We start from the raw sequence: 12,161 nt of genomic DNA, 5'->3' as shown, positions 1-12,161 counted from the left end.
TGTTTTCCCAAATGTGGCCATTTCTCAGTCTGGTTCTGACCTAGCAAATTGTGCTGCATGCACTGCTATTTTTATATGTCTGACAGTATAATTCTCCACGTTCCTGGCCATTTATATCCCATTTGTGACAAGATTGGGGACATTTATCGAGAAGATAATCTGACAACATAGGTGCAGGAGTGAGTGACTCTAACACAGTCCTTCCTCTGCTCTGTCACAGACAATGTAGGGCTGAAATCCTATAAAGATCTGCTGGGTGTCAGTGGGGAAAGGGTGGTGCGGAGCTGCAGCACAGCAGTGCTGGGTGTAAGTGGGGAGGGGGGGTGCAGATCTGCAGCAGAGCAGTGCTGAGTGTAAGTGGGGAAGTGGGGGGCGGAGCTGCAGTACAGTGGTGCTGAGTGTAAGTGGGGAAAGGGGGGGTGCGGAGCTGCAGCACAGCAGTGCTGAGTGTAAGTGGGAAGGGGGGGCTGCAGATCTGCAGCAGAGCAGTGCTGAGTGTAAGTGGGGAAAGGGGGGGTGCGGAGCTGCAGCACAGCAGTGCTGAGTGTAAGTGGGAAGGGGGGGCTGCAGATCTGCAGCAGAGCAGTGCTGAGTGTAAGAGTAAGTGGGGAAGGGGGAGGCGGAGCTGCAGCACAGCAGTGCTGAGTGTAAGTGGGGAGAGGGGGGGGGGTGCAGATCTGCAGCAGAGCAGTGCTGAGTGTAAGTGGGGAGGGGGGGTGCAGATCTGCAGCAGAGCAGTGCTGAGAGTAAGTGTAAGTGGGGAAGGGGGGGGCGGAGCTGCAGCACAGCAGTGCTGAGTGTAAGTGGGGAAGGTGGAGTGCAGAGCTGCAGCACAGTAGTGCTGAGTGTAAGTGGAGGGGGGTTGCGGAGCTGCTGCTCAGTAGTGCTGGGTGGAAGTGGAGGGAGTGTAGTGCTTCAGCACAGCAGTGCAGGGTGTAAGTGGAGGGTGTGTAGTGCTGCAGCACAGCAGTGCAGGGTGTAAGTGGAGGGGTGTAGTGATGAAGCACAGCAGTGCAGAGTGTAAGTGGAGGGTGTAGTGATGCAGCACAGTAGTGCTGAGTGTAAGTGGAGGGGGGTGCGGAGCTGCTGCACAGTAGTGCTGGGTGTAAGTGGAGGGTGTGTAGTGCTGCAGCACAGGGGTGCTTGGTGTATGATGAGTAGTGCAGGGTCGCAGCACAGCAGTGCAGGGTGTAAGTGGAGGGTGTGTAGTGCTGCAGCACAGCAGTGCAGGGTGTAAGTGGAGGGGTGTAGTGATGCAGCACAGCAGTGCAGAGTGTAAGTGGAGGGTGTAGTGATGCAGCACAGTAGTGCTGAGTGTAAGTGGAGGGGGGTGCGGAGCTGCTGCACAGTAGTGCTGGGTGTAAGTGGAGGGGTGTAGTGCTGCAGCACAGCAGTGCAGGGTGTAAGTGGAGGGGTGTAGTGATGCAGCACAGCAGTGCAGAGTGTAAGTGGAGGGTGTAGTGATGCAGCACAGTAGTGCTGAGTGTAAGTGGAGGGGGGTGCGGAGCTGCTGCACAGTAGTGCTGGGTGTAAGTGGAGGGTGTGTAGTGCTGCAGCACAGGGGTGCTTGGTGTATGATGAGTAGTGCAGGGTCGCAGCACAGCAGTCCTGGGTGTAGCACCACCACATCATGCAGTGTAGTATAGAGAATATTTACCATACACGTCAGTCCCTGTCACATTGGCACTTGCAATCTAAATTCCACAAGAAGCTGCCAGTATATGTTTTGAGTAAACCCATGCAAACACTGGGAGAACATGCAAACTCCACACATATAGAACCCTGGTCAGACTACCATCTCATGAGCCCAGCCCTGTCAGTAAAGCAGCTTGGCAGAGCTGCAATATCTGTGAAGAAGAGGAATCTGCATGCTGCATGCCTCCCCTGAAATGATTTGCAGGCCTTTGCGGGCGCTGAGAGAATTGAGGCCACAGGTTATAAAGCTCAATTGACCTTCAACACTTTGCCCTTGACTTCAATGCATCACCAGCCTCATCACCTGATTGGAAAAGCAATAACGCGCAGCGGCCTAACGATCCGCAGTGATGTAAGAGAATACTCAGCCGATCAGCTGCAGACTTATTTAAGGCTGACTGAGACAAGGCATAAGTAGTCATAAACAGGTATTGATTTAACATATGCATCCATTTAATCCCGAGCCGCCTCTCTGGGAGAGTGACATGACGCAGGTTACACGACGGATGCTGCACTTGTTACAAAGCGACGCGTTAGCTGGGGAAGCACAATGGCACGTGTGAGAAATTAACGCGGCGTTTCCTGCGGTCCCAATTCCAGGACCCCAGTATGTACAAAGCAAACTTCACGGTTCTTCAACACATACAGGGTTCGACTTTTACAAAACTGACCTGTCTTGAAGATCTCGTAACGCAGAGAGAAGCCGGCTCCTTGGCGTGCGTAGTCCGAGATGAAGCGGATGTAGATGTGCGAGCCTGATGAAGTAATGGTGGAAGGTGCAATGCTTCCGCAGTGTTTTCCTAGCAACTCCGCCGACTCGCTGTCTCCGTCTCGGATTTCGATGAAGTCATATCTGCGTGACAAACAAATAAATTGTAAGTGTATATTACTACACAGCGGTTGAGGATGTTACGGCCCCCTCTGCAGGTGGAGCAGAACCTAGCAGGCGGCCAAACCTTTCACGCGTCACTGACACCATTCCTGTCCTGCGAGTGTTAGAGACACTTAGAAAATAAATAATTCAACTGCATAATACATACTGTAGCATTGGAACAAAGCTTTAAGAAAGTCATTACCTAGGCCTAGCACTCGTACTTACCCACTCTGGTCACATATGACGTGAGCCGGTACTGGTAACTGGGGGGTATAAAGGAGGGCACTACACAAGGGAACAGGCAGCATTGGAAAGACCCTGTAAACCCCCTAGAAGCCCAACATCGATTAAAATCTAACAAAAATCCAATAGAAATCGACCTTTCGTAAATATACCCCCTGGAGAGAGATAAAGTACCAATCAATCAGCTCCTAGCTGTTATATTGTAACAAGGCAGTTTGAAGCTGATTGGCTGGTACTTTATCCCCGTCCACTTTATGTCTCAGTACATAGACCCCACACAGAGGTAAGAGGGCCCATCCAACCAGCTGCCCTGTAACATAATCCAAAAGCTGCTGCACAAATGCTCCCAACGCCAGGCCTCCCGTACAGTCACCGCATCAGTATCCGAACTTTCCCACCACTGGCGCAGAACCGGGAAAGCCATTCCAGAGACACATGTTTTACATTGCGTGTCATGCTGGAGCCAGTGCAGGAAAGATCTGTACAAAGTGCTACATTTCTGTCTTTGATAACGCTTGGACGCCTTCCCTTCTATTCACTGAGGATTTCTGCAGAACGCTCGCCGAGCCTCCTAACTGAGACCATTATTCCCTGCACAACCTATAGGAGGTCACTTCAGGACTGACATATAACAACACAAAGACAGTACAGAGACACATCATACAATGCCTGTTTTTTGTTTTTGTTTTTTTTAACGTGAAGCCCGAGGTACGTGGCTTCATCACCCAGTGCCTGTGCCAAACGTGCTGGGGGCGTAGGTTCTTGGACCCTCTCCAAAAGGAGAATGGCCCCATTACTCCCCAACCCCTCAGAGCCAAAAGGCCTACTGAGGGGAAAAAGGGACTGTGGGTCCCCCCTTGCCGAAGCGCAGAGGGACCCTCGGGTATCCCCAAGGTTGTCTGAAGCTTCCCCCGGGGGATCGAAACAGCCTCTGGCCCTCCCCAAAAGGAGGGGGCCTCGGCAACTAGGGGAGAGGGTGGCCCATAAAGGTCTCACCTAAACCCCAACAAAAACCGTGACGTGACATACAAAAAACATTAAAAAGTGCAGTGTAGTGCCAAATAGTGCAAAACATGTGAATAAATAAATAAGCCCCAGCCGTACACGCCTGTGCTGTAGATACAGGCCACGGCAGTGCCACGGGGGTGTCTTAGCTGGCCGAGGGCCCCTGGCAGAGAGGCTTGGGAGATGTTTTGCTCTGTGAAGCTACGGAGATCTGTTTATTGTTATATAAACCAATCGGTTGCAGGCGCCTATATTTACAATAAAAATAATGTTCCAACAAGTTATGAGTTCAGAGGCTTGGCCCAAATAACGACATCTGTAGATGGCGACATTCACTATAGCCTATGGGCTACGTTGCCGTGCATTTTCCTGGATGGGGATAACCGCCCTTGCGCTGTGGGAATGCCGTGGCTGAACGCAGGGTGTTTCTTGATACTCTGCTTCGCTAATTAATGTCTTACTGCTGCAATATTGGGTGATAAGAAGTTAGAATCATCAGGGCTAAAATGCAAATGTAGCCAAATCTGCCCCTTAATGAGCTGCCCGTACGTACAGCACTATGACACAGACACCTAGGATGCAGACACAGACACCTAGTATGCAGACACAGACACCTAGGATGCAGACACGCACGCCCTAGAGGCCTACCTGCATTGCAAACCTTTCCGTGGTCCCTACGGTTGCACCTGCCAGTTGACATTGGCAAATACGCGGAATAAATCCAGACAAAAAAATGTTTAATGAATAATATATACGTAGACCTCTATGTACAGTAATCTAGATTTAATTAGATATTGAATGCTCTGCTAAATATTTACTTTGTGCTCGCAGGGAAAATGATCTATAGGCATTCCTCACTGCTGAATAATACATGAGCGTTATGCGGCGGAGGTACAGGTCTGAATTACAGGAGTTAACCACACAATCTATCGCTAACCTGACGCGGGCACGGGGGGTTAAATCTCTGTCCACATCACTCCCTACATCATCAGTGATGAGTATGACACCCTTACACCTTGTAAAGCGTCTTCCTCAATCACCGCCAGGCCTCTCCTGCTGTTTGTTTGCCATGACACTGTCTTGTAAGACAACTGCACAGTGAGGGTGGGCCGGGGGTAAGGAATGGAGATGTGACTGCAGCCGTATTGCAGATGACAGAACCCTGTGTCTGTGGGTTCCTCTCACTCAGCAGCTATCTTCCAAGCCATCTCCAGGAAGATGAGTGATCTGCGAGACAGCTCGCACAGTGTGGGAATACTCCCCTCCCCGCCCGTACGTGCGCCTCCGGCATGAAAAGAAGATGTTAAGCTCCACAGTGTTTCCATCCATGGCACTTTTAAAATGTTATTTTACAGTCTGCAAGTGAACATGCGCATAAATGTATAAATATATGTCACGGCTATTATGCGCTGTGCAGTCACAGTCTTCGGCTGTACGATTCTATTGCATGCCTGGCGCAGCGTTTGCAGAATGCGACCCTGTAATACGAGCGCTGGATGCACAGGGCTGCCTGCAAAATGGATTCGGTTTGTTTTTGTTCAAGGTAGGAAAAAATAAATACAGAAAAAATTCCACCAGCGCCGCCGGCTGCTTATTTATCAGTACAGATCGTCAGCTCCGGGCCTACTGTAGCTGCGTCATGAATTCAATCTTTTTTTGTTAAAAAAAATAAATAAATAGAGTTTAATACAAGAAAGAAATTAATCACCCGCTGCGGTTTCAGCAAAGGGCCTGGTAAACTTGTGCGGCCTGATGTAAATATAAACACGCCGGCATAAACAGGTCTGACAAGTCATCCTAACATTGCGGTTACTGTTATTGCTACAGCAACGTCTCCAAGACACAAGCAAGTGGCCGAGTGAAGGAGCCGCTCTATGGGAACGGCCGGAGTTGCACTGGAACAGGCTGTTACCCCAGACAGCGAACGCTGGGGCGGAGTTTAGTATGGAAGTTTTTTCCTGCGCACGTTACAATTACAATACAGCTCCAGGTGCAAAACAAAACAGCCCCACGCCTGCTCTCCACAAAGACACCGCAGCGCAAATGCCTAATTAATGTCTTATCAGCACACTCACATTGCAGTACGGATGGTGTAGTGGTTAGCATTACTGCCCCACAGCACTGAGGTCATGGGTTTGATTCCCACCACGGGCCAAACTGTGTGGAGTTTGTATATTCTCCCCGTACTTGTGTGGGTTTCCTCTGGGTACTCCGGTTTCCTCCCACATTCCAAAAATATACTGGTTTGGTAATTGGCTGCCAATATGAACCCTCTTGTATAAATATGCGTGTGTACCTGAGCAGACTAGATGGACCAAGTGGCTCTTATGTCACATTCTATGTTTCTGTGATCTTGCTGTATATAACTATGGGGGTAATTCAGACCTGTTCGCTCGCTAGGGTTTTCTTGCAGTTCTGCGTTCGCAAAGTCACCGCCCATAGGGAAGTGTATTTTTGCTATGCAAGTGTGCGATTGCATGTATAGCAGAGCTGTACGAACAGATCTTGTGCAGTCTCTGCGCAGCCCAGAACTTACTCAGCCACTGCGATCACATCAACCTGTCCGGGACCGGAACTGACGTCAGACACCCGCCCTGCAAACGCTTGGACACGCCCGCGTTTTTCCAACCACTCCCTGAAAACGGTCAGTTGCCACCCACAAACGCCCTCTTCATGTCAATTCCCTTGTGATCACCCGTGCGATCACTTTTTTCGCACCGACCCTATGCCATTATGTCCCGATGCCCTGTGCAGTCGTCCGACGCACCTGCGCACTGCGGTGTATACGCATGAGCAGTTCAGACCTGATCGCAGGCTGTGAGAAAATGCAGCCTAGCAATCAACTCTGAATTACCCCCTATATACCCATTTATGCCCCCCTGTGTAATAGTGACAATTGCTTAAAAACATTGCTAAGTAATTAGATGATTATAATTGTACAAGAAAGATAAACATTTCCTTTTGGTTATCAGCCCCTTATCAGCTGTAAGGCTTCTGTGACTATAAGATACCATTCTGTGCTCTCGCCTCAGACGTTAGCGCAGTGCGAGGGCGGGATGTATCCAGCCTTACGCGTTATTTTTTTCCTCTCTCTCTCTGCTTTTTCTTAGTTTTGTCTTTTTTTCTGCCTTTTCTACTTATTTTTCATTTTTGTTTATTTGGATTTCTTTTTTGTCAGCTTTCAACTTTTTTGGCAGGGCGGCTTTTACGGTAGGTGGCACGGGGGGGTAACAACGACGCTATTTCCCACTAACTGGGGAAGCGCTCGGATCTGTGAAGGCAAATTTCATGTATCTCCACGAACGCGTCTCAGCGAATGACAACCGCACACGCACACACTCAAATAGGCCTCATAGATCTACATACACAGGTTTGACTTAATAGTGCATAGATACATTTATTTCACACATTTGCAGAAAAGCGGAACGCGCAGAGACAGGCAGAATTCTTTCCTGTTTCAGCTTTAAATCCGACGCTCTGTGATATTATTCCTTATCAGCCGGTGCCAGATTCCAGGGAGGAAGAAGATAAAGAGAGAGAAACTCCTCAAAGAAACATATTGCACACGACAAGTGAGAATGTAGGAATGATGGCATCAGATGGATACACAGCTATCATGTACGTGCATTATTTAACGCCATCACTGCCCGCCATCACACCGCCACCAGGGCTGGATCCTCGCAGAACGTCTTCTAAGGGTATATTTGTGCAGTCAGGACCCCCGGTATCTGTGTCACGCTGAATGACGGAGATGATTGCAATGCATGGGCCAACAAAGGGATACTTCTTAACTGCTCCGAGCTGAAGCCTGGATTTAATTTTGGGTTCTCTGTGAACTGTCATTCAGGCATTATACACTTTAATTAAAGCTTATTTTTGTCCCTAAAATCATCTCTATAAATACTGTATGCTTAATTACAGTTTGTAATTCAGAGCCACCAGCTTTGGAACATCCCCCAGCATCAAAGGATATGGCCTTAAATCAGGCTAAGATGATTAGGCGAAGCTGCGACACCCCCATCGCTGCTCGCAGGGAGCGCCCGGTGGCGGCTGTATGCACAGTAGCGTGCGGCCTGTGTGTGTCTGCTGCAGGCGCCTGATGCTGCACTCTCCTCTTGTGTGCGGTGATTGGTAAATGGGGAGAAATAACCAAAGTGCAGTAACAGTCAGACTATAGATACTGATATACTGTATACTGCATTACATTCTTACACTATATGTGTAATTAGAGTTTGTTGTCTTAGTGCCTATGGGGGTAATTCCAAGTTGATCGCAGCAGCAATTTTGTTAGCAATTGGGCAAAACCATGTGCACTGCAGGGGGGGCTGATATAACATTTGCAGAGAGAGTTAGATTTGGGTGGGTTATTTTGTTTCTGTGCAGGGTAAATACTGGCTGCTTTACTTTTACACTGCAATTTAGATTGCAGATTTAACTCACCACACCCAAATCTATCTCTCTCTGCGCATGTTATATCTGCCTCCCCTGCACTGCACATGGTTTTGCCCAACTGCTAAAAAATTTCCTGCTGCGATCAACTTGGAATTACCCCCAATGTGCAGTGCAGAGGGGCAGATTTAACATGTGCAGAGAGAGTTAGATTTGGGTGGGGTGTGTTCAATCTGCAATCTAATTTGCAGTGTAAAAATAAAGCAGCCAGTATTTACCCTGCACAGAAACAAAATAAACCACCCAAATCTAACTCTTTCTGCACATGTTACATCTGCCTCCCCTGCAGTGCACATGGTTTTGCCCAACTGCAAACAAAATTCCTGCTGCGATCAACTTGGAATTACCCCCCATTGGGTAGAATGGATTTAGTATAGCAATGAGGCAACTGGCTCAGTGAGCTGACAATCAAATGCAACTGCAGCAAGACTTTACGCTGGGGCTACGGTCATCTCCCAGCCCAAAGGCCTTCTCCAAGCTGGGCATCCAAGCAGCCCCCTTGTCTTCACTTTGCCCATTCTCACCCGCAAGTGGCGGCTGTGTGAGGCTACCGCCTGCGTTGCCACCTTGCTTGCTCTCCCTATAGTCCCCCCCCCCCCCCCCCCCAAGCTCCTGTCTGTACTTGTTTAGCCTGTGATGCCATTGTGCTTGCTCGCAGGCAATTCTCAGCTCTCACCGCTTTCTGTTCAGCCTCAATGACCCTCAAGGCAGAAGAATTCTCCGACTGTTAGGAATCAATTACTTCCTACAATACTTTATTAAAAGTCCACATATCTCCAAATGCTCAGAGAGGTGTGGGGGTGGGTGTAAGCTCTGGAGACCTGAGCCTTTGAAACGAGCTCACCGGCTGGACAATGGCGCAAATGTCAGAATCCCTACCTTCTGGCACTCATACAGCGCCTATTAACTCGCAGTCACCGCTGAGATAAAATACCAGAGCCCCTGACATTCAGCCGCCGCCATACTGTATCTGAGATGATAGAAGCGGCAGGCCTTTCAGCAGGGAATGGGTTAAATGCATTTATAACAGAGGCCTGATGGAAGTTCAGATAATGCAGTTTATAGAGACTCTGCTATGAGGGGGATCAGCTAGAGATGGTTAGGTATAATAACACACATCCCTACAGATTTCCCTAAAAGCAAACTGTAATTTAGAGGATGCGAGCTACTAAACCCGTGGGGACATGCACTGACATCCCATAAATATACAGTAAGGGTCAGTCCAATCCTAAATGTTGTGCTTACGCTGCACCGCCAGCGCAAGTGCCCGTCATCCAGCCCAAACCCCAGCGGATTCTGCCTAATTGTAGCTCTGACTTTCATCTGGTGCGCACAGGGAAATACAGGCCGGTCCTGTTACCAGGGCTGTCAGGGGCCGCACAGGCATGCAGACGCCGTCAGCCTAGGCGCACAGACAGCCATAGATGACAGGATTCGTCGGCTTCCATCACAAATAGCCGTATAAACACGAACAATCGAAACCATGTGGCTGCTCTGGCCTGTGTACAAAGCTGAGCCCCCAGCATTTTCCACTGCTCATATCCCGCCAGCCTAGATTCCTCTCTCCATGTCCACGAGGTAAACGTGTGTCATGTCTGTTATCCTACAAAGGGTCTGATGCAAAGTTACACGCCAAGTTCCAGTGCACAAACTCTGCAGCCAATCGCTCGCATAGCCCAGCCTGAGTGTATGCATCGCCACTGAGGGGGCACAACTGGGTGGTAATGGGGCATCTGCTTGTAGGACAAGCTGAGGGCGTGTCGTGGGCATGTAGGCAGTATGGTGAGGCTAAGTCAAGTTGTTTGTACGTAGAGATCCATTGGATTTCGGACAGGTCTAGGATTGGCAGAAACGCCCGCCGAAATGTTTGGAGGCTATTTCTACAAGCGGATGAACTGCCGCGGCGCGGTCATATAGGTGCAAATAACTTGCCAAATGGGTGAATATTCACATCTAACCGTGCACACAAGGTGTGACTGCAATTGCGGCTGACCACGTGGAACTGCATGGCGGCCCCAAAGTAGTTAATCCGCACTGACATCAGTACTTGACCTAGACGACTACTTATCATTAGACCTATAGAATTTGTATAATTTTTTAAGCTATTTTATATAACTGTTCGATGTCATTCACGTGCAAATCATTTATATAGCGTATATTTCAAAAGACAAATTAGACCGGAATGATGAGTGGTTATTGTCTATAGAAAAACACACTGAATAGACGATTAAATTAGAATCTGACTACACACAGTTTGCAGCTTTTTCCTGTATTGAACCAATATATACGAGAACGCAGCTACTGGGAATGGAGAAAATCAGTGACGCATCAGCAACCAGTGATGACATCACTAAGGCAGAGTGATGTCACCGCCTCCTAGTGAACTGCTGTCTGTAGGCAGCAAATGCACTTTAAAACCCATGGACACTAATCAATACCAATTAAAAGCACCGCCTGCTGGTCATATCATGCTATTATTTTATTTTCACATGCAACATAAAACATACAAACATACACAGTTGTATGTGTCACTGAAACATGTGAGTATCGGCGTTTCCTTAGCAACATAAAGTGCGTTTTTGTCATGTTAATAAAAAATATAGAACATTCTGCATAACTGGCGAAAAATATATCTTATTCCTATTTACTTTCTCCCCTGACCTGTCATCACTTAATAATTTCATTAATCCCATTATCATAGAATATATCAATACTACACAGAGGGGTAAATTTACTATGCGCGTCTTCCTCTGCTTTAAGAAGCTGGATTAAAGGGACAATAATATTAGTGATATCGTTTATATATGCCGCCATGTTTCATTTTTCTTTATGATCAGAGTTAGGAAATGACATATAGCACGGCGCCGCAATACGGCGTTAGAAAGAAACACTTGGCTTTTTCCATCAGGTGCGCCCACCTACAGTATGATCCTAATTGTACAAGGTGAATTTTCATACATAGCAACTGGCAGAGCTGCAATTCTCACTAATTAACGCTGGAAGTCGATTAACACCCTTTTCAGCAGCCTGGCGGAAAATGATCATTTGCACTTTTCATATAATCGGGCTGTTACTTTAGCACCTGTCTCTCTCCCTCACACACACACACACACACACACGGATAGGATCACACAATCCTGCAACGCAGAGCACGGGGAAATGCACCTTTTGTACCACATGACATGGCTTATATAAAAAGCAACGGAGCAATGGTTAATGATACATGACATTCCAAAGCAAAACAGAATGCGGCTAACGGTAATCTTTTTTATTACCCAAAAAGTGAATATTCCCTGCAGTCAATGTAAAGACGCCATTGAGTACACTGTGAATGTTCTAGGTCACCCTTTACGTCCCCAGCCCTCCGCGTCTGGCTCCTGGAGATGCCCCTTACACAGTACATCTGTAGTCATACAATGTATATATGTCATGTCAATATTCCTACAAATACTCCATACATCGGCCTTTCACGGCCCCCTCCGTTCCTGAAGAACAGCCGTGCTACTTAGTAATCGTGGACCTTCTGCGTTTTAGCAAAATGTACAGATGCAAACTGGCATATATGGGTCAGAGCATCAATTATTTAACGTTTACGGATATTCTAACATGAGAACTCATTTACAGAAGACAGTGAATTCCACCCCTTCCCTGCCAAAGAGATGTTACCAAGGGCTTACGTATTCCGCACGGCTCATTGCGGCCTCTCCTTTGTTACTGGTTATGGAACTTTCTGACGCAGAAGGAGGCGTTAAGCGCGAGATTATGCGCTGGAGCTCCCATACTGCCTTCTCCAATGTGACGAAACGGTTAAGTAAATGAGATCTGCAAGTTTGATGCCCCCTGGAGCATTTATAAAGATGGGCTTGTGCGATGACTTCATCTGTGTATTGAGGTT

At 48.0% G+C, this 12,161-nt stretch overlaps 1 protein-coding gene across 2 annotated transcripts in view; it reads right to left on the bottom strand.

Moving 5' to 3' along the window:
* Nucleotides 1–12,161, bottom strand: part of NRP2 (neuropilin 2) — a 154,364-nt gene that overhangs the window by 94,362 nt on the left and 47,841 nt on the right. For both annotated transcript variants that reach the window (XM_063932656.1, XM_063932657.1), the window contains exon 3: nt 2,367–2,548. In XM_063932656.1, the coding sequence (XP_063788726.1) occupies nt 2,367–2,548 (182 nt within the window). The remainder of the gene's footprint in view (nt 1–2,366; nt 2,549–12,161) is intronic.

The sequence above is a fragment of the Pseudophryne corroboree genome, chromosome 7 (assembly GCF_028390025.1).
Source record: "Pseudophryne corroboree isolate aPseCor3 chromosome 7, aPseCor3.hap2, whole genome shotgun sequence".
Lineage (NCBI taxonomy): Eukaryota > Metazoa > Chordata > Amphibia > Anura > Myobatrachidae > Pseudophryne > Pseudophryne corroboree.
This window is presented reverse-complemented; position numbering and strand designations above follow the sequence as displayed.